Source organism: Equus quagga, chromosome 11 (genome assembly GCF_021613505.1).
Source record: "Equus quagga isolate Etosha38 chromosome 11, UCLA_HA_Equagga_1.0, whole genome shotgun sequence".
Taxonomy (NCBI): Eukaryota; Metazoa; Chordata; class Mammalia; order Perissodactyla; family Equidae; genus Equus; species Equus quagga.
In genome coordinates, this window is record NC_060277.1 from 69,515,874 (window position 1) to 69,537,035 (window position 21,162).

Genomic DNA, 21,162 nt, shown 5'->3' on the forward strand with positions numbered 1-21,162 from the left:
CCCCCCCCCCCCCCCCCCCAGGACTGTGTGCAGCTCAACCAGTACAAGCTGCAGAGTGAGATTGGCAAGGTAGGCCCGGGGCAGGCCAGGAGCAGTGGGAACTCCTCTTGGGGCTTTGCGGAGGTGGCCTGTTAGGATCCTCTGCTTGCCATAATCCCTTCTTCTCCTCTGGGAATGTGAGGCAGAGCCAGGAAGGCCCAGGCCTGGAAGTGAGGAAAGTTTTGTCTCTGTAGGAAATCCCTGGGGTGGGGGGCTGGGGATGGGAGATGACTCCTGATTCCTGACTCCCCCGTTTTTGATGGAAGACATGGAGGGACTGGGGGAGGCATGGAGCTGCGTTGAGCCAGGCAGGGGCTCTTACCAGGGCACAGGAGTCCCCTCCCTATTGATGGTGGGGATGGAGATGGGATGCAGGAGGAGGGGGCTGGAGCTGTTCAGGCTCCCCTTTTCCTGAGCTAGTCCTGGGGGAGTGGGCTGTCCGGGTGGGGCTGATGCATGCCTATTTGCAGGGTGCCTATGGCGTGGTGCGGCTGGCCTACAATGAAAGTGAAGACAGGCACTATGTGAGTCTGGGGATAGGAGGGAGGCATTGCCCCAGCTGGGCCCTGGCAGCCTGGGAGTTGGGGCAGAAGCTGTGCTGGGAAGTCAGAGGACAATGTTGCCTCTGAAGGGAGTGAGCTCCCTGTCCCTAGGGGTATGCAAAGGGAGTGAGCTTCTTGACCCTGGGAATAGGCAAGCAGAGGGTGGATGCCTCTGAGGGGAGAGCTCCAGAAAGGCTTGTTGGGAGAATAGGGGTAAGGTCTAGACTCAGCTATGGCCTCCTCCTAACCCAGCTTAACCACACCCAGGCCATACTCTCAGTGCCAGTGGCCGATGCCCACTGTACCCTTCTGGACCTCAGTCCACATGTAAACAGCCTTTTCTAGCGCCTGGTGGCTGCACATGAGTGACATTTCTGTCCTCCTTCCTCAGGCAATGAAAGTTCTTTCCAAGAAGAAGTTACTGAAGCAGTATGGCTTTCCACGTATGTATCTGTCAGGTCCTGTGATTGGGACTCCTAGCCTGGGGGCAGAGGAGGAGGAGACCTGGGTAGGGGGTACAGGGGATAGAGGGGGGACAGCATGAGCAAAGGCCTGGTGGTGGGAATATGCTTGGTGTATTGGGGACAAGGCCATAGTCTTGCAAGATTCTTGCTTGAGGCTGGTTGCAGGACCATGATGAGGCCCAGCCTCCTGCAACAGGGGCCTGACTCCCCTTCTTGGTCATAGGTCGCCCTCCCCCGAGAGGGTCCCAGGCTACCCAGGGAGGACCAGCCAAGCAGCTGCTGCCCCTGGAGCGGGTATACCAGGAGATTGCCATCCTGAAGAAGCTGGACCATGTGAATGTGGTCAAGTTGATTGAGGTAGGTGGTGAGCGGGTGGGGATCCATGCCCGAGTCCTGTGGCGCAGCCTCTGGTCCTGGGGGCACTCAGCACAGACCCAGGGATCCTGCCCAGGGAGATGTGGCTGAGGCCTCGGAGGGCAGGGCCAGACTTGGGGTGGGGGCTACAGGGAAGCTTCAGGGGTTAGTTCAGGCTGGTCTTGGGTGTCCTCAAGGTTTTACTGAGCATGAGGGGCTGCCCCAGAGGCAAGAAATGAGCCCCCCATTATGGCAGGAGGGGAGAAGGGCTGGATGCCCTGTGGTGGGCCAGGCTTGGGGGTCAGTGATTTCTGAGGCCTCATCTGTCTGGTGCCTGCACAGTTCCTGCTCCATTGTCCAGGGTGGCTGCAGAGCACACTGGGGATCCTGGGGCTGGTGAGGACAAGGAGGCCTGGGACCCCCATCCCAGGCCTCCCCAAGCCACAGCCTCATGTCTGCTCCTTCTGACCAGGTCCTGGATGACCCAGCTGAGGACAATCTCTATTTGGGTGAGTGACCCAGCTCATTTTCAAAGTAGCTTACCTGGGGTGGGTCCAAGAGCTCCCTGGGGACACATGTGACCTTCAGGTGAGCCATGTGAACACACTGAGCTCCTCAGGGCAGAGAGAAAGCACACGTTCTCAAGCCCTGGGTCCCCTGCCCAGCCCTGCTGAACCAGGCTCAGAACATCCAGGTAGTCTCAACAAATATTCCCAAGCTCCTACCCCACTGGTTGGAGAGCCAGGGGATCAGATAGATGCAGGAAGCAGGCGATGGCATGTGGGTTCCCAGAGCCTATCTGACAGCTCTGTGCCTCAGTTTCCTCACCTGTAAAATGGGGATAATAATGGTGTCTACCTCATGGGGTTGATATGAGTTATATGCAAGACACATTAGCTATTATCGTCAGTGATAGTAATGTTGTTGTTATTATTTAAGTCGTTGGTACCTGACTCAGGGCTGGGCTTGGAGGCCCTCCAGAACTGGGGCAGGAGGGACTCTGGCTTGGGAATTCAGTCTCCACTCCCTCTCCTACCTGTCTATCTGCTATGACCTTTAGGAAAATTTCTTCCCCTTCTCTGAGCCTCAGTTTCCCCCCTGTAAAAGGGGTCCGTGCTGATGCTCCTCACCTGGCACCTGAGAATCAGATGAGGCAGGTCCATAGTAGACCCACCCTCATGCATTGACTTCCTCTGATTCCCTGGGACCCCTGTCCTGGGATGCCAGCTGCTCACCTGCCCTCCAGGACCGGGAGGGACCTGGGCATCGGCTGCTGTGCCAGCCAGGCTGCACCTCACCTACTTCTCTTTTCTTTTCTTGCAGTGTTTGACCTCCTGAGAAAGGGGTGAGTTCCCCGTCCTGATCAGGCAGGTCAAGTCTAATCCAGGCCTTCCTTTCCCTCCTGTGTCCCTTGTCTTAGGGTCAGCTACTCCAGGAGAAAGCAGAGGCCAGGCCCTCCCCTTGGGGAGCTCTGGTCTTGGGTGGGGAAAATGAGAGACCAGGAGGATGATTCTCTGAAGGCCAGTGGGGTCGGTGAGGTTGGAATAGTCAGGGAAGCCTCTGGAAGAAGGGGTAGTTTTGAGCCAGGCCCTGAAGAATGGAAAGAAGATTTTGTTGGAGGAGAGGAAGAAGAAAGGAATATTTCTCAAGCAAAAGCGTAGAAATGGGACTCGACTCTTACCTGTATTCAAATCACAAAGAGTTCTTTCAGCTTTACAAGTTTGTGAGTTGGGTGGTTGGGACTCCATTCGCTCCCATTTACAAAAGGGGAAGCTGAGGTTCAGAGAGGGTAAGTGGCTTGCCCAAGGTCACACAGTGAGTCACTGATGTAACCTACGGTTCTAACTCAAGTCTGCCTTGTTTGACCTTCTCAGGGTGTTTGCAGAGCAGTGTACAAGGAGTATGAGCATGGGGCTGGGCTGACTGGAGGCCCTAACTGCCGAGGCCTTGAATCCAGGCTGTGGCTTGTCTCTCTGCCTGGGGGTGCTTCCGAAAGACCAATTTGGGGAGGGGGCAGGGAGTGGTGTCGTTTTAAGACTCAGAGGCTTTCAGATGTTTTTGATCTTCATTCAAAGTAAGAAATATAAGTTTTAATTGCCATGCATATCTGTAATTGAAACCAAAGTTTTACAAAGCAGTGTATGTCTCATATGTCTACTCTCATAGAGTCTACTTATTAGGAAAAAAAGCAGTAGCCACGATTGTCTACTGGGTGTGGACCTACAGTTTGAAAAACATTGCTCTAAATGGCATCTTTGCAACTGTTTGATTATAGAGAATTAAGTGCTTAGAAGAAGGAATACCAAGTCAAGAAATTAAGATAAAGCTTATTTGAAATTAGAATAATTGAAAAGGGATATTTGCGTCTCTGTGTGTTTTAAAATTTTCGTTATATGGGAGAAGCTAATATCTTGGGTTCTAGGGACCCGTCTGAGCATAGAGGGCTCCCGAGAGGTCCTGGGGGGGTCTGTAGGGCCCAGCCCCTGTTCCCTGTCACCAGCCATCTGCCTTTACACCTGATTCTGGCTAAACACCCCTCCTCCCTCGCTCCCCATAGGCCAGTCATGGAGGTGCCCTGTGACAAGCCCTTGCCTGAGGAGCAAGCCCGCCTCTACCTGCGGGACATCATCCTGGGCCTTGAGTACTGTGAGTGAGGGCCTACCTGCCCCTGGGGCTGGGGACAGCCGAGGGATGCAGGAGGGGGCGGAGCGCAGGCTAAGCCGGCTGTGAGCAATGCCTGTCAGTCAGTGAGGATCTGCCAATCAGCTTCACTGGGGGCTGGAGCTTGGACCTGTGGGCGGGGCCAACCTCCTGACCTACCTGGGTTGAGGGTGGCAGCAGACTTCACTGGGCATTCCTGGGCATTCGCAGTGCCTGGTCACCACCATGTTGGTCTGCGCCTTGGGTGCTGTCTATCTCTCTCCTCTGCTGAGTTCTTCGCCACGCTTGGCCTCTCCACAGGGCCTCAAGAGATGTGGGAAGCAAGAGATTTTTGTTCAGCAGCTCGAGGAAGAGTCTGTCCCTGGCGTGGGGCTTGTGGGTGGTGGCAGAGTGGGTTTACTGTGAGGGACCCTAAGGTGATGAGAGCTCAGGAGGGAGGATGTTAGCTTAGCTTCTTTCTCTGGAATTCATTTATTCATTCATTTGTTCATTTGTGAGTACTGACTAAGTGCTGGCTGGGGGCATGTAAATGGCAAAGACCCAGAAGTGACCTCAAGGATCTCCCAGCCTGGTAGGAGAGACAGGAACCTGAGCAGGAAGATAATATAGTGCAGTGCCTGCCGAGGCTGGGGAGGCACAGGGGCTGTCAGAGTGCAGAGGGGTCAAGGGAGGCTTCCTGGAGGAGGCCACTTGTGACCAGGGTCCTGAAGGATGAGGAGGGGTTCATTGGCCAGGTTTGAGGCATGGGTAGGAGAGGGTAGAGTAGGCAGAGAGAACTACGTAGCAGAGGCCAGAGCGGAGTGGGCGTGTACTATTTGAGAATGGGGAGAGGTTCGATCTGATTGAATCTGGTGGGGGTGGAGAATAGTGAAAGATGATGCTGGAAACTGTTCAGGCTACACCATGAGGGCTGCGAATGCCTCCACAGGGGACTTTCCTGACTTCATCCTGTTGGTATGGTGAACCCCGGAGGGCTTTGAGCAGGGGAGGGGTGTGACGGGATTTGTGTCTTAGAAAGCTCTGTCTGGCAGCTGTGTGGTGGCTGGATCGGAGGGGGTGAGACGGCCAGCTGGTTAGGGAGGAGGCTGTTTCTACAGCCCAAGTGACAGATGGTGAGCCCTGGATTAGGGCAGTGGCAGTGGCGAGGAGACAAGAAGGAGGTGGGGTGGCCAGCACTGGGTGACTAACGGATCATTGGGAGAGGAGGGCCCCCAGACACCTGGGGTTCTGGCCTGGTTTGGGAGCAGGGGTGCTGTCCATCTCTCTAAAGTCTTAGCTTGGTTTATCAGGGGCATATTCTCTCCCTGGGGAACAGGGTGAGGACCCTGTGGTGACAGGAACAGGACTATCTTTATCTTGTTTGAGCCACTCCAATGCCCTCAGATTAATGCTGTCTTTGTATATATGGGAAAACTGAGGCACAGAGAGGGGAGGACTTTGCAGAGAGTCCCTAGCAAGGGCCTTCAGGTATGGGAAGGGCGCATTTCACCCTGGATATGGACAGTGGGAGGCACAACCCTGTCCAGCTTGGCCTCCACCCCATTCCTCTCCTGGGCCCTTCTCAGCTGAGGGCCTATTGTCTCCCATCCTCCATCCCCCCCCAAAACAAGCTAACCCCAGCTGGCTCTTGGGTCAGGCCTTGTCAAGACCCAGCTAATCATGGTGCAGGCCTTCCTGGAGTGGACTGGTCAGCACCACGGGCTGGACAGGCAGGTGAATGGAGGCACTGGCCGCTGAAGACCTGCCTTGGGATTCTGGTCCTGAGAAGGGAGGGTGAGGCTGCCCGGGGGAGGCTGTGTGGTCGGGCAGCCCAGGCCTGCTTCTTACAGATGAGTCAAGTGCAGCAATGCAGGTGTGAGAATTACTCGGATCTGGATTGTATCTTGGAGGTCGAGCCCATAGGACTGGCCAGTGAATTGGATGTGGGATCTGAGAGAGAGAGGAGTCGAGGGTGGGCCCGAGGTTTTTGGCCTGAGCAGCTGGTAAAATCTGCCGATAACCTGATGGGGCAGCCTAGAGGAGGAGCAGGGGTTTTCTATTTTGCTTTGTTTGTTTGGTGGTTGGGGGTAGGAGGTTGCAGACAGAGAAATCAAGTTCTGAATTAGACACATTATTGACAAATATTGAGAAATACGTTGAGATATCTGCTGGATATTCATATGGATAAAGAGCTGGGAGTTCAAGGGAGAGGCCAGGGTTTGAGATAAGAATTTGAACCCACTTTCCATGGTCAAATACACAGCCCCCTGAGCCTCTGCGCTCCAATGTGCCAGGAGGCAGTCACTACAGGGCCATGGGTTTTGTCATTATTATTATATGAGACTCACTCCCTTTGCCTCAGCCTTCCTCTCCTCTCCCCTCTGCTCCTTCCCTTCCCGTCTTCCCTCCTCTTCAACATCCTGGGGTCTGTTGGTCCAGGGAAAGGTATTTGCTGAGAGGGGAATCTGTAAGTGGATGGCTGGGGGACGGGGTCAGTGCCTTCTCTTGGCTGGGACGTCTCTGGCCATCTCAGCCTGAGCTGCCCCTCTCTTCCTGGCAGTGCTGGACCCAGGAAGCAGGGTGAGCTCCCAGCCTAGCAGAGAGAGCCGACCCTTACACTAGCCGTGTTCATCCCAGCAGTCCTATGGCCTGAGGTGCCCTCCTCTCTGAAACCCCATCAGCCTAGAGACCCTAGGGCTGAGGCAGTATCTCTGCAGGATACCCCACAATCCTACCCTCAGTCCAAGGAGCAGGGACATCTCTGACAGGCTGGGTGGGGAATGGAGCTGGGGAAAGGTTTTGATGGGCTTTGGGTCTGCACACAGCACCTACATGGGAGGGCCAGAGACGGGCTATGGAGAATCCCCTTTCCCCAATTTCCTCTGACCTCCTCCCTCAGCATCAGGTGCCTTGATTGCCATGGAGAGAGCACTGGACTTGGAGTCCAAAGATTCCTAAGAGTTTAGTCCTGGCTCTGCTGCTCACAGCCCGGGTTGGCCTCAGGGTCTTCACTGCATAGTGGAGCTGAGGGCCCTCAAGTTCTCTCCTGAGGTCCTCATGAGATGAGTGTGTGCAGGCGCTGGGCTATCCCAGCTCCCTCTCTCCTGGAGTTTGAGATGGGCTTCCGTGGCCAGGCTAGGGCAGGTGGGGTACTGGGTGGCGGTCCCCCGGGCCAGCGCTCGAGCTGCCTCTCTCTGCAGTGCACTACCAGAAGATCATCCACAGGGACATCAAGCCGTCCAACCTGCTCCTGGGGGACGATGGGCATGTGAAGATTGCCGACTTCGGCGTCAGCAACCAGTTTGAGGGGAACGACGCTCGGCTGTCCAGCACGGCTGGGACCCCAGCGTTCATGGCCCCCGAGGCCATTTCTGATTCCGGCCAGAGCTTCAGCGGGAAGGTGGCTCCCAGGGCCTGGGCCGGGTTAGGGTGCCCGTGGAGGGGCGGAATAGCTTGCAATGGGGCCTTGTTTCCAACCTGAGGGTGCCAGGGTCCTTGTGTCTTGGGAGTGAATGCTGAGCATGGTCCCCTCCTTCGTATTTGCCTCATCCTGGAGTCCAACAAACTCCCCAACTTTGGCCTCCTCTGGTTTTCCAGCAAAACAGCCCCAAGTCTTCTCTGCAAATGTTTTGTGCTTGCTGCTCTGTGCTGAGCTCTGGGCTGGGCGGTGGAACAGACGGCCCAGACAGCCCCGCTCCCGGCCCTTCTGGAGATGGTGAAAGGGGCAGGAGAGCTCGTGTTTGGGGGAAAGTCAGAAGCTCCCTTCATATTTCTTGGACACGCCAGGGTGTGAACTAGGCCTTGAAGAATGGGGAGAATTCAAGCAGGAGGTGGAGCCCAGAGAATATGCAAGAGAACTGAGGGGCACAGGGTAGGAGGCACGATGGTGTTTGGGCAGAGTTTACAGGATCTGGAAGTTTGGGCTTTCTCCTAAGTGACAGAGGGAGTGGGCAGAGCTTTCTGAGCAGTTCTGTGTGTGGGCACACGCCTCTTCTCGCCTGTGGAGCGCTGGCTGCCCCACCCTGCCCCTGCCAGGGAGACGATGGTCGAGAGGCATTTGGACATGTGTGTGGGTGTGGAGCTCTAGAGAGGTCAGGAATGTAGGTAGAGGTTTTTTTTAAAATTTTTAATTTTGATATAATTCCAAACTTACGGAAACAATCGCAAGAATAATACAAAAATCTCTCATATCTTTTTACCCTGATTCACCAGTTATTGACATTTTGTCCCATTTATCTTTTCATCGTCTCTCGCTATATTTATTGTGTGTGCATGTTACATTTTTCTGAACCATTTGAGAGTTAAGTTGGAGACAGTATCCTCCTTTATCACTAAATACTTTGGCAGATAATTTTTTTTCCTTTTTCTTCCCAAAGCCCCGCAGTACATAGTGGTATATTTTTTTAGTTGTGGGTCCTTCTAGTTGTGGCATGTGGGATGCCACCTCAGCATGGCCTAATGAGTGGTGCCATGTCTGCGCCCAGGATCTGAACTGGTGAAATCCTGGGCCACCGAAGCAGAGCGCGTGAACTCAACCACTCAGTCACTGGGCCGGCCCGAAGGTGGATATTTTTTAAGAACAAGGACGTTCTCTTACGTAACCTCAGTACAACAATCAAAACTAGGAAATTCATCGTTGATAAAAGCCTATTGGTCGACCCTATTCAGATTTCATCAGTTGTCCTGATACTGCCTTTTAATGCCTTTTCTTTTTCTGGTCCAGGATCCAATCCGGGGTCAGTCACTCCATTCACCTGTCATGTCTCTTTGGGATCCTCTAATCTGGAAGGGTTCCTCGGCCTTTCTTTGTCTTTTCCACCCTTGACCTTTTTGAAGAGAACAGGCCTGTTATTTTGTGGAGTGATGTCAGCTTGCGTTTGGTGCTCCCTGATTGGATTCAGAGGAGGCGGCTGTGGCAGGAATACGTGGATAGAGATTTGAGAATCACTCACATAGAGAGAAAGCAGATACCAGGCCAGGAGGTGGGGTTCCAGAAGGGGGAAGGTAGAGAGAGCACAGGTTAGAACCCAGGGTGTGGGGAGTGTGAGGGGTCGTGGAGGTGCCCTGAGGGCTAGGCCTCGTTCTGGTTTCAGAAAGAAGGTGGATGGTGGCTTCTCCAGTGGCTTATTAGGACAAGAGATGACCTCTCGAAGCCAGAGCTGGTTTAGTGCGTCTAAGTTCAATGCATATCATCATTGCTGGGCTGCATCTGTCATGGGTACAGTAAATGTGACCCTGTAGATGCAGGAGGTTTTGTACCTGTTGAGTTGGAAACTCAGTCTGGTTTGGGCCTATTCCAAGGAGACTTGGAATCCCTGGAGGGCAGGAGCCCTGTTCAGTGCTCAGCACAGGGTCCAGCATGGAGCAAGTGGCTGGCAGTGTGTGTTGAGTGAATACATGACTGAGGAAGGAGGTTCCCTGCATGGCCTCTCCCATAGCCCACTGCAGCTGGGTGGGCAGGAGGTATGGGTTTCTTTTGGGGGACTAATGTGGGCTGTTTCTTTCTAGGCCCTGGATGTGTGGGCCACTGGGGTCACGCTGTACTGCTTTGTCTATGGGAAGGTGAGTGCTAGGTGGGCTGGCAGAGTGGAGCCAGGATGAATGACAGGTGTAGGCCCCTCTCTTGTGTCCTTATTAAAGTGACTTGTGAAAGAGCCCACCTGGCTCAGAGGAGACTGAGGGAAAAGAGGCTTTTCCTGTTTTTCTCTTGTCCCCTTAGGAGGGGATTCATGTGAAGCAGTCCCAGGACATCAGACATCCCAGGGGGGGTGTCGCTGGTGGTGTTGCCACCTCTCTAGCCAGAGTGCTCCTTCTATCCCTTGATGCCATTCGTTCACACATTCAGTCAGTCAGTCAGTCAGTCAGTCAACAAATTGTCCTTGACTCCTGCTCCAGGTCACGCTGGGCCTTGGGGCACCCAACACTGATGTGGCCCAGATCCCTGTGTGCAGGTGCTCCCACTCTAGTGACTGTGCTGAGGGGCAGGCTGGTGTCTCAGTGAATGTGCTCCCGAACTCCAGGCCCTGGGACTGAAGGCATTGCCATGACGCTGGCCAGTACACCCAGCCTCACAGTTCCCTCAGTCACTCATTCCTTCAGTCTGTGTTTGTTGAGCACCTACTGTGTGCCAGGCCCCAAACAGGTTGGATGAGGTCCCTCCCCTCTAATGGGGAGCCCAGAGCTGCCCCCACCCCAGCCCCCTGGAGAGATAGGGCTGGTCCCCCAGCGTGAGCCAAGGCCCCCGGCCTGCATCCTTTGTCTGCTTCCCCCACAGTGCCCGTTCATCGATGATTACATCCTGGCCCTGCACAGGAAGATCAAGAATGAGGCCGTGGTGTTTCCCGAGGAGTGAGTCGTCTGTCAGGGGGCTCCCATCCCCCCCCCAGGGAGATGTGTCTGAGTTTTAGCATCAGAGGTTTGGCCCTTTCAGGGCCCCGCCCCGGCCTGCAGATCTGGAGTGGGTGCTGTTCCCTGGGAGGGCCCTGAGCAGACGGAGGGGTGGGACTGTGCACAGGGTCTCAGAAATCTGGATAGGATGTCACTACACAGATGGGGACTCTGAGGCCAGGTCACACATTCACACTGCTCCTTCACTCAAGGCCTCTGTGGGGTCAGTGGCGTCAACCCCATGCAGACCCTCGACTCATGAGGAACCTCCACCTTCCTCACTTGGGATGGGAGGGCTTCAAGATGCCAGTGTGCACCCCTATTTCACAGATGGAAAAGTAGAGGCTCCGGAGAAGAGTTATCAGTGGGTCTGGGATTTGAAGCCACTCCGTCCTCCCGGCCCCTTCCTCTGTGACTGAGGTCTCTGAACCCAGAGGGACTGTTTGGAGAGGCCTCCCTGCTCATCCATTGTTCTGCTTGCGATGTAGGCTACCAGCCAGCCTGAGCCCCCTGGCTTCTCATTTTTCAGGGCCCTTTTGCCATCTGCTCAAATGTCCGGGGCAGGTCAGAAACCATCCCGGTATTTATCCTCAATGACTCCTGCTCCCTGGCGCCCACTTCCTGTCTGGTCGCCAAGCTCTGTTGAGTTCACCTCTTACATATCTCTTGGCTCTGTTGCCACCTGCGCCCCTGCCTAGTCCAGGCCTCAGCCTTCTCCAGCCGCCTCCTCTCTGGCCTGCCTGCTGCCAGCCTCCCTCCAGTTCAGCCACCACAATCAGACCGGGCTGACCCCACTAAAGCTCAGCACGTCTCACCATATCTCCCGCTTCACGTTTTTCCAAGGCTCTCAAAGCCCACAGGAAGAGGCCACGTCCTGGCCCTGGCATTCAAGGACCCCTGGGATCTGCCACCATGTCGGCCCCTCCCCCACAGTGCTAGCCAACTGGATTCCATCCCTCTCCTAATTGCCTGTCTCCTTGCCTTTCCTCCTGCTGTATCGCCTGCCAGAGAAGTCCTTCTCCAGCCCGGGAGTTTTAAATTAAAAGGGATTAAGTATATCTAGGACAGCAGAGGCAGCCAAGGTCAACAGTCCCAAGAATGGGGTTCCTTCTCCCCAGGCTTGGAGGAATGGGGTCCCCAAGGATGTACATAGCAAAGAAGCCTGGCGTTCGGGCAGAGACAGTCCAGGCTGATGAGGGGCTGAGAGTCCTGCCCCCCCATCCACCGGAGTCTCTCATCCTGACCCTCACTCTTCTGGATAGCAGTGTGCCAACTCACTAACCTCAGGCCTTGGTTCACCCCCTGTCAATGAGAATCTTTCCTGGCCACCTCCCAGGTGGAGGAGAGGACCAGATGGTGAGTGGGAGTAAAGGCCCCTGGTGTCCCATTAGATGACTCTTCTCGCATTATCCCCACCATCGCTGCCAGCCAGGTGTTGTCCAGCACCCAGGGAACTCTGTTTGTGTTTGTGGCCTCTGCCCCCTGAGGGAGACCACTTTACTTCCTGCTCAGGAAAGAAAGATATCTCTATACTTGTTCTGAAACTCTCCTTCGGCCATGAGACCTTGGGGTGTCCCTCCCGCTCTCTGTGAAATGAGGGTCAGGTGTATCTCTGCCCTGGTCTGCGCTAATTGGGGAGCCCCAGGAACAGGGTGTGGATGGAGAGCTGGGCAGGACAGGATCATCAACTGTCTCTCTTTCATCTCCTTCCTTCCCCCTCTTTAGGCCAAAGGTGAGCGAGGAGCTCAAGGACTTAATCCTGAAGATGCTAGACAAGAATCCTGGAACAAGAATTGGGGTGCCAGACATCAAGGTTGGGGAACCAGAGGTCTTGGGCTGGGCTGGGCTGGGCCACAGCACATAGGCCTGCTTCCCCTTCTAGAGAGCCCTACACTGGAACATATGTTTATTGGGTTTGGGTTTGGGATTTGTGGCTTTGGACCCCTCAAGGGGACTGCTGGTGGAGTGTCCATGCCCCTTGCTGACTGGGTGTCTCTGCCTGTGGCCCTGACTCCTCCCCGCCCTCCCGACTCCACAGTTGCACCCCTGGGTGACCAAAAATGGGGAGGAGCCCCTTCCCTCCGAGGAGGAGCACTGCAGCATGGTGGAGGTGACCGAGGAGGAGGTGAAGAACTCGGTCAAGCTCATCCCCAGCTGGACCACGGTGGTAAGAGGGTGAGGGGCAGAAGGCTCCCTGGTCCTGGGAGGGCCTGGCCATTGCCTGAGATTTGCTCTGTGCTGGGCCCCAGTGGGGGGACAGGGCCACCTGGTTTGCCAGCCCCAGTGCTGGGTTAGGGGGGCCACTGTTCTGCTGGAGGCCCATGAGGAAGGACGTCGCTTTATTCAGCCTCGTGGTGGGGGGACCAGGAGGTTTGGTGAGGAGAGTGAGTGATGTATAAATACATATGCCCTCACGGAGTGTCAACATTCACCGTGGCTGGAGGAAGCGTTTCCTGCCTTCCTAGCATTTGTTGAACTTCTGCTGTCTTCCATGCACTGTACTAGGTGCCAAGGATGCGAGTGGAAAGGCCGAGGAAGCCTTTGAATTGGAAAAGGGGCCCCAGAGCCCCCTACATTAGTTGGACTCTACCTGTATGCTCTCTCCATTCTCCTCACACACTTTCATTTTTCTCATCTTCTTCTGGACGTGTTCCATGTTAACAGTTGGGAGTTGTTAATGTAGCCCCTGCTGGCCATTTGGGGCTTTTTAGGACACTGAGAGCCATGGCCTGCCCTGCACTGAGGTATCACTGTGAGTCAGGGTAGGCACAAGGGCAGGAGAGAGAGCTGGACCGAGCACTTCATCCCTTCCTACTGGTCCAGGCCCAGCCAGGGCCAGCCGGCTAAAGGCCTGCCCGTTCCTATGCTCTGTAGAGCTCTGGGGCTCCTTGGGGTCCCCAGGACCTGCCAGCTCCAACAGAGTCCCTACTGCCACTTCCCAGGTCTTAGCTACCGTTGTCTCTCCTAAACCACTGGAATAGCCTCCCAAGTAGTCCCCTGCCTCCACCCTCACCCCCATACAGTTAATGCTTAACTCAGCAGCCAGCGTGGTTCTGGTGACTGGATCATGTCACTTCTCAGTTTGGACCTGCTCACTCAGCCTCCCGTGTCACCCAGAGCAAGAGCCACAGCCCTGACTGCCCTGCAAGGCTCTGCACAGCCTGCACGACCCCCTCTCCCTCCCCCAACACACACACTGTCCTGGTGTCCTCCCCTCATTTCATTTGCTCGGCTCCAACCACATGCTGTGTAACCTGCTGCCTCAGCGCCTTTGAACTTCTCTTCCCTCTGCCTGGGATGCTCCCACCCAGACTTCAGGGTTCTCTCCCTCATTCCCTGAGGTCTTTACTCCAAAGTCACCTTCTCAGGGAGAAGCGAGCCTTCCTGGCCTCTTACCCACAGTTCCGACTCCCCTTTGTCATATCTTATCCCCCTTTCTTATTTTGTCTTTCTGCTCAGCCTTTACCATTAACTAACAGTTTATATATTTTACTGACTTGTCTTATCTATTGCCTGTCCCCCCAACCAGAATAGAAGCTCTAGGAGGCAAGAACTTTGGCCTCAGCGTGGCCCCTGTGCCTAGAATAGTGTCTGGCATATCATGGGCGCCCAGTAAATAGTTGTTGATTGAATGAGTGGATGAATGAATGAATGAACAAGTGAATGCACCTCTGCTGCTGTGCATGTGGGGTTGGTGAATTTGTGTGTATGTGGGCAGGGGCATGGGACTGTCCCTGTTGCCGGAGGAGGGACAGGGTCAGAGAGCCAGGCTGCAGCAGCCTCTCCTCCTCTGCTCCATCCTGTCCCCTGTAGCTAGAAGGCGTTTCCTCATTGCACTCCCCATGCCCTCAGAATAATGCGCCCCTTTCAGCCTGGCGTTCCAGACCCTTCCTGCTCTGCACCTGGCCTCTGCCCCCCAGGCACCAGTTGCCCTGGGCTCCTCCGCATCCCCAGAATTCACCCTCAGCCATCACCCCTCTGTGCTCTTGCCGTTTCTTCTGCTGGGAATGTTCTTCCTTTCTCTGCCTATTGAGGGTAGCCCCAGCAGGGCCCACTCCGCAGCTCCCCCATCAGGGAGTCAGAGTGGAGGCTGGGAGCCTGGGGACTTGGTTCCTCATGCTGACATGTCCTCCCCAGATCCTGGTCAAGTCCATGCTGAGAAAGCGTTCCTTTGGGAACCCGTTTGAGCCCCCGGCGCGGAGGGAAGAGCGATCTATGTCTGCTCCCGGAAGCTTACTGTCGTAAGTACTGGTGGGCTGAGGCCTGCAGGGTGCTCCCTGGGGTGGGGTGGGGACTGTGGCACCCTCCTCATTCTTACTGCCATCGGGCTGTGCAGGCTGAGCCTGGAGCCTGGGGGCTTGGCTGGGTCTCAGAGTAGGACCCCGTTGGCACCTCTGTTCTCAGCCCACGGCAGCCGGGTAGAGGTGTGCAGACAGGCCTCATGTCTGCTCCTTGTAGAAGGCTGGCTTGTCTGTGGAGGGAGGGGCACTTCTGCTGACTCTTCCCGGAGTGTCAGCTGCTTTCCTGAGTGGCCCATGCTACCTCAGCCATTGCTGAAGCTGTGTGCGCAGTCAGCACTTTGTAAATGCTTGTCCAGCAAGTCAGCATGGACAGGCTGGCTGACGGGGCCCAGAAGAGGAACCTCCTTTTGCTGAGGGTTCCCCACTGTGCACCAGGCACATGCATTCACCACTTCCTAGGAGAGGTCGGAAAAGTATTTCCCCAAACCTCCGTCAGCCTCCTCCCTAGCTCTTTCACCTTCTTCCACTAAAATAAAACTCAGTTTGGGATGCCAACAAGGCCTGCTGAAGTTTGTGCACAGACCTGCAGAGAGGGGGTCCTGGACCAGAAAGTGGGACGGCAGTGGCCCCACTCTGGCCTGTGCAGGGAGCTGCGCATGGGGTAGCCGTGCCCCCCAGCCCACTGTGTGGAGAAGGTGGGCCCCCCCAGCCTGCTGGGTGGGGGCGGCGTGCCCCCCAGCCCGCTGGGTGGGGGAGCCGTGCCCCCCAGCCCACTGTGTGGTGAAGGCAGGCCCCCCAGCCCGCTGGGTGGGGGCGGCGTGCCCCCCAGCCCACTGTGTGGAGATGGCGGGCCCCCCAGCCCACTGTGTGGAGAAGGCAGACCCCCTAGCCCGCTGGGTAGGGGAGCCGGGCCCCCCAGCCTGCTGTGTGGAGAAGGCAGGCCCCCCAGACCACTGTGTAGGGGAGCTGTGCCCCCCAGCCTGGCGTGGGGAGACGGCGGGCCTCCCAGAGGTACCTCGGCCTCTCAGGAAGGGGTAGTTTCTCTTGTGCCGTCCAGGGGCCCAGGGGCTGGTTTTGTGTGAGGCCGCCCTCTTGTGAGCCAGCCCTTCGGAAGTGTTGGGGCCCATCCCAGTGGACAAGCTGGTGTCTGTTCCCTGCCAGAGGTGGCTTGTACTCAAGGAAGCCCATATACCAACCTCTTGCCCCCTCGTGACAAACTTCCTGGCCAATGGGGCGTCAGGGGTGGGGCCCGGGAGAGGCCTTGACAGTGTTAGTTCCCTGTCTCTCAAGGGGGGTGGCCAGGGCTGGGGGAGGGTCTTCCCTGGGCTCCTCTAGGTCTGTAGGCCTCGAGGCTGGGATTGGGCTCAGTGTGGGGGGGCTCATATTTAGCATCCACACAGAGCCACTTCTGAGAGTGAAAGAGGAAGCTGGTACTAGTTATGCCGGGACAACAGGCGTAACCAGGACCCTGACCAGCAAACCTGGACTTGGTGTCACTCTAGCTCAGCGCCTGTGACTCAGCACCCCCTACTGGTGGGACAGGCCAGCCACAGGCTCAAGATCCCTCCGGCACCCGGTCCACGCCTGGCATGGGGCTGGGCGCCAAGAATACAGCTGAGCAAAGCAGTCATTGTCCTTCTATGGACATGTTAATAGGGAGATAAGCCAGTTTCCTCGTCTGGACTGTGAGAGGATTGAGCTTCATACTTTCCAGCTATAAAATTCTATAATTCTGGGACCCAAGTTGAATTTTGAAATGCAGGTTTTACGTAGAAGCCCAACATGTGTCCTTGAAAGACTTTCATGCTTTGGGATAATTGTTGAAACTCTACAATAGCATCAAATGGGATTGATCCTTTTTTAAGATATCAAAACCCATTCATTGTTCATTTTATAAAGAAAGGTCTTAGGGGAAGAATCAGATACAGGGATCGATTGAATATGTGACAGAATCCCAAGACTGATAGGTAGACTCTGTCCTGTGAATAAGGCAGAAAATGCCAAAGCAAAGCCCCTTTACCAGGGACTGTGGGGCTATCTACACCAACAGGGCAGGCCTGTGACCTGGCTGGTGCTTGAGGATGCGGGGAGGTCAGCTGGGTCAGATCGTGAGAGGCTCCAGAAGCCAGGCAGGGAAGTCTAGACTTCATCTCCGGGCAGTAGGGAGCCATGGAGGGTTGTGGTCTGAGACCAGGGGTGGGGAGACCAGCAAGGGGCCACGACGCAGGGGGGTGGGACTGAGGGGTGCTGGGGGGAGGGGGGACTTGAGAGATTGTGGATACAGATGTGAGTGTGTGTGAGGGTGTCCTGCTGAGTGCATGTTCTGACTCCCGAGGTCCCTCTGCCCCTGGTGTCCCCTGAACAGGAAAGACGGGTGTGGCGAAGGGGGCAAGAGCCCAGAGCTCCCCGGCGTCCAAGAAGACGAGGCTGCGTCCTGAGCCCCCGCATGCGCCCAGGGCCGCCCAGCAGCACGCTCATCCCGCGCCTCCAAAGGCCCGCTGCCCTCATGCCGATGGCTGCCCCCGCGGGCAGGGGGCTGGGGACCGTGGCCCCTCTCCCGGCCCCCCTCCCCTTGTCGTGCAGCATGACCTCCGTGCGCGTGTCCAGGGACAGGATTGGAATGTGTGTCGTCTGGGGTTTGAAGGGCAGGGCTCCCACAGGCCTGTCTCCACAGCCTGGCTCTGCCTGGCGGGACCCATCCTGGGGGAAAGTTAGGTGCCCGTGGTGCCTTAGAAACCCCAGCTGGCTGGTTGGCAAGGCCCAGGGGCAGGAGGCAGGAAACCAAGACGGCAGGTGGAGGCTGGCTTCCCATCAATGCAGAGGCCTCCTGCTGGGGGCCAGGCTCAGCTGCCACACGCACATGGAGGGGTGGACCCTGCCCAGCTCAGGGGGTGCTGTCAGAGCTCTGGTCTGCCGAGAATGCTGATATGGAGTCTCTGAGCCCTCGATGGGTGTTCCTGGGCCTCACTGGGGCGGGGGCCAGTATTGGAGAATTCAGATTCCTTCTTTGTTGTCTTTTACTTTTGTTTTTAATTTGAGGGGGTGGGTGCAAAGCCCTGCTTGGGAACATGTACCCAGCTCTCCTACAGCTTTGGGTGGTTCCACCACACCCCACCATTATCTGGCTGCCAGGAGGCCCGGACTGACCTCCCTGGATTGTGTTTCATACTCGGCACTGTCCAGAGAGTGGGCTGAACTGAAGCTCTGAGCAGAGGCTTGAACCAGGAGCACCACACCTCCCTGCCCACCTCCCTTCATGGCTCCCCACAGCCTTGGCTGCAGAAGAGACACCAGGGGCTGACACTGACGGAGGGCCCAGGCCTCACAGGGCTGTGGCCTTGCAGATGTGGAAGTAACTGGAATCTAATCTCCAATCCTACACTGGCCTACCAAAACGGCCCCAGAAATGGCCTTCACATTCCTACGGTGAAGACTGACTGCCCAGGTTGGAGGCAGCGCCAGAAGCGGGACCCTGGTGGGGTGTGGGCCCTGGGGACGTGGGCCTCCCACCGCCCCCCAGGACAGTTGCCATTTGGCCTGCTCAGAGCAGGAGTGCTGGAGCACGCGTGTCGACCCAGCCGTGCTGGAGCAGACATCACCTTCACTCTGGGACCAGTGCCTGGCTGGCTGGCTTGGCGTTTACTGACCAAATACTCAAGAGATTGACCCCAAAGGAGAATAAATCAGGACTCAGATACCTCCCCTGAAAACATGGGCCAAACAAGGGATTTCAGTCCCCCGCGTGGGTTTCATATTGCAAGAGAACTTGTGTTGAGAAGGAAAGGGAGGCTGGGCTGGAGGAGTGCCCTCGTCCCGCGCATCTCTGTGCCTGTGGGTGTACGTCGCGCCTCCGCGCACACGCATGTGCGTGCCCATCTGCTGCACACAGCACACTCGCATGTCTTGCACTGGCACATGCATCTGTAATATAGTTTCTATGTCTACTTAAGGCTATGAGCAGAATACGGCCCGTTGTCAATGGGTCCACACTTCTCCCTGGCTCCTCTGCACTGAGGCACTGTAACCCAGGGCTTAACAAATAATTCGGGACTCTTTTTAAGAACACTTTTATAGAGTTCATGGGAGGCCAATCACAGATCTGCATGTTGTTCTTGAGCTTCTCTGCACTGGGCCTGGAGGGTGGGGGTTTCAGGGGACTCCCTTGGCTAGACCTGCCCTGGCAGAGCTCAAAGGTGGGCCCGGCTCCATTGCCTGTGCTAGAGCCGGGATGGGGTGCTCACTCGGTTGCTGAGGGTTTTAGTTAGCATCGTTGTTTTTGTATGTAGCACAAGTGATGAAGAAACTCCATAAGAGTGTTTTAAAAATTAACTTCCCAGGAAGTGAGTTAAAAACAATAAAAGCCCTTTCTTGAGTTAAAAAAATTTTTTTATGTGTACATTTTCTCCATCTGGCTGTGTGTTCTTTCTCACCAGCTGGGCCAGCTGGCTTTGCTAGCTTTCCTGGAAGGGTCCAGCAGGACAGGAGTGGGAGGAGCTCTGGGGGGGAAGTGAGAGGGAGGGAGGGAGGGAGAAGGGCTGGCTCTGCAGGGCGAGGAGCCAGGCCAGGATTTTGCTCAGTCTGCTGGGCAGGTCCCATGGCCCCTCCTTCGGAAGAATAGGGTGTTTGGGGACCAATGAGCTGCCCATGAGGACACCCTGCCTGTTGCACAGAGGCCCAGGGAGCCCGAGGTCTGGTCCTGGGGAGCTGTCACCACTCTTCATGGGGCCAGTGGAGCCTCACAGGAGTCCCTGTGACCCGGGACTGTGACCTGTGCCCCCTTGGCCTTGGACACTGGTACAGGCTTTTGGACCCTGCAGCTCCCTGCTCATAGTAGGACCCTCCATGGCCAAGATGAAGAGTCCTCACTGAGGTCAGACAGCCTTGAGCTTGAATCGAAGCTTTGCCATTTAGTAGCTGTGTGACCTTTGGCAAGTCATTGGAGGACTCTCGGTTTCATTACCGGTAGAATGCAGGTAATGTCAGCATTTCCTCAGGGGGTTTTTGTGAGGTTAAAATGAAGTCCTTGTGCAGAGCATCTGACACAGTGCTTGGCACACAGTACTTAGCAAGTGAAACCCTTAGAAGAAAAACAATGTTCTGTCTAGCCTTAGAGGTCACGGGCTCAGCATGTCCTGCATGATTGGTATTTGCCCATCTTTTGGAGATCCCAGCTGGGTGAAACTGGAGACCAACCAGAAGGAGACCAGGCAGAGGCTGCCCAGCGTGGTGATCAGTTTTTCCGTCTGAGAAATGGAGACCAACATCACACCTTCCTGTTTCCTGGTCGTCCTGTTGCATTTTGGACCCCACCATCTAATTTCCTCACTGGTCTCCTGGCCTTGGGCCTCAGCACTCCAATCCATCCTCTTACCAGTTGCCAGAGCAATCTCTAGGTGCCCATCTGACCATGCCCACCCTACTTAGAATCCTTCTGTGCTCCCTATAGTGCTCAGTCTTGCATTCGAGGTCCCTGCCATCAGCCCCACTGGCCTCTCTGGGTGTTCTCCTGACCCATGCCCCACCCACCCATGCTCCATTCATTCTCCCTCCCCATGGCTCTTCAGGTCCACTCACTCCTCCAGAACACTGCTTTCCCCCAACTCCTGCCTCTGCTTGTCAAAGTCAGCCCCACTCTCTAAGACCTATTGTGCAGTCAGAAAAATCCCCATGCTGCTCTATCCCAGGCCCTGGTCACCAAACTCCGGGCCTGGGTCTGACAGGCCAGATCATCATGCGTAAGAGCCAGACCATGGGTGCATGATGTCACCTCCCCAGGAGGACAACCACTCCAGGAGGCACACTGTGGTAGGGAAACTGAGGCCCAGGGAGCAGTGACTCACTGAGTCACATGGTGAGTCAGGGAAGAGCCAGGCCAGAGCCCAGGTCTCCTGCCCATCCACCCCACCCATGTCCTCCCACACTAGCTGCCAGGAAAACCGAGAGCCCTACACATGCGAAAGGGCACCTGGGAAAATGAGAGATGGAGGCTGCACTTCCAGATCTAACCACACGGGGGAGCAGAGCCCAGGCCAGGTGTGTCCAGTGGAAGGCTGGAAGGCAGTCGGAGGTTTGCCCTGGGAGGTCCAGATTCCTGGCAGAGAATGTCTTTGGACTCTGGATCCCACAGGCATTTTGCTTGGTCTCTGCTCCCCGCAGCCCCTCTCATCCTATATGGTCTCAGTCTGGGGGAGGGGAGGGAGAGGTGCTCAGGGCCACTGAGGGTTACAGTTTTCCCAGGGAGACACCCACACATACTAGGACCCATATAGACACCCCACAGGTTACAGAGTCCTCCCCACCACACACACACACAGCCTGGCATACTCACACAGTCTCTGTTCAAGCAAACAAGAAGGCCTGTTTTACGGGGCTGCCTCCTGGGCATCTCCTTAAATTAAATGACCATCTCCTGCCCCTGGTCTTCTCCCTCATACACACACAGACCTGGCTCTGCCTTCTAGGTTCTCAGACACATCCATTTCTCTAGCTAGGAAT

At 55.9% G+C, this 21,162-nt stretch overlaps 1 protein-coding gene across 4 annotated transcripts in view; it reads left to right on the forward strand.

Moving 5' to 3' along the window:
• CAMKK1 (calcium/calmodulin dependent protein kinase kinase 1) overlaps window positions 1-19,049 on the forward strand; it is a 27,639-nt gene extending 8,590 nt beyond the window's left edge. For 3 of the 4 annotated variants that reach the window (XM_046675459.1, XM_046675456.1, XM_046675458.1), the window contains exons 3-16: window positions 22-69; window positions 510-563; window positions 973-1,024; window positions 1,269-1,402; window positions 1,872-1,908; window positions 2,723-2,744; window positions 3,957-4,045; window positions 7,240-7,439; window positions 9,548-9,601; window positions 10,314-10,387; window positions 12,152-12,239; window positions 12,465-12,593; window positions 14,564-14,667; window positions 17,003-19,049. In XM_046675459.1, the coding sequence (XP_046531415.1) occupies window positions 22-69; window positions 510-563; window positions 973-1,024; window positions 1,269-1,402; window positions 1,872-1,908; window positions 2,723-2,744; window positions 3,957-4,045; window positions 7,240-7,439; window positions 9,548-9,601; window positions 10,314-10,387; window positions 12,152-12,239; window positions 12,465-12,593; window positions 14,564-14,667; window positions 17,003-17,105 (1,188 nt within the window). In that variant the 3' untranslated portion in view covers window positions 17,106-19,049. The remainder of the gene's footprint in view (window positions 1-21; window positions 70-509; window positions 564-972; window positions 1,025-1,268; window positions 1,403-1,871; window positions 1,909-2,722; window positions 2,745-3,956; window positions 4,046-7,239; window positions 7,440-9,547; window positions 9,602-10,313; window positions 10,388-12,151; window positions 12,240-12,464; window positions 12,594-14,563; window positions 14,668-17,002) is intronic. The other variant, XM_046675457.1, reaches the window with a different exon arrangement.
• The last annotated feature ends 2,113 nt before the right edge of the window (window positions 19,050-21,162 follow it).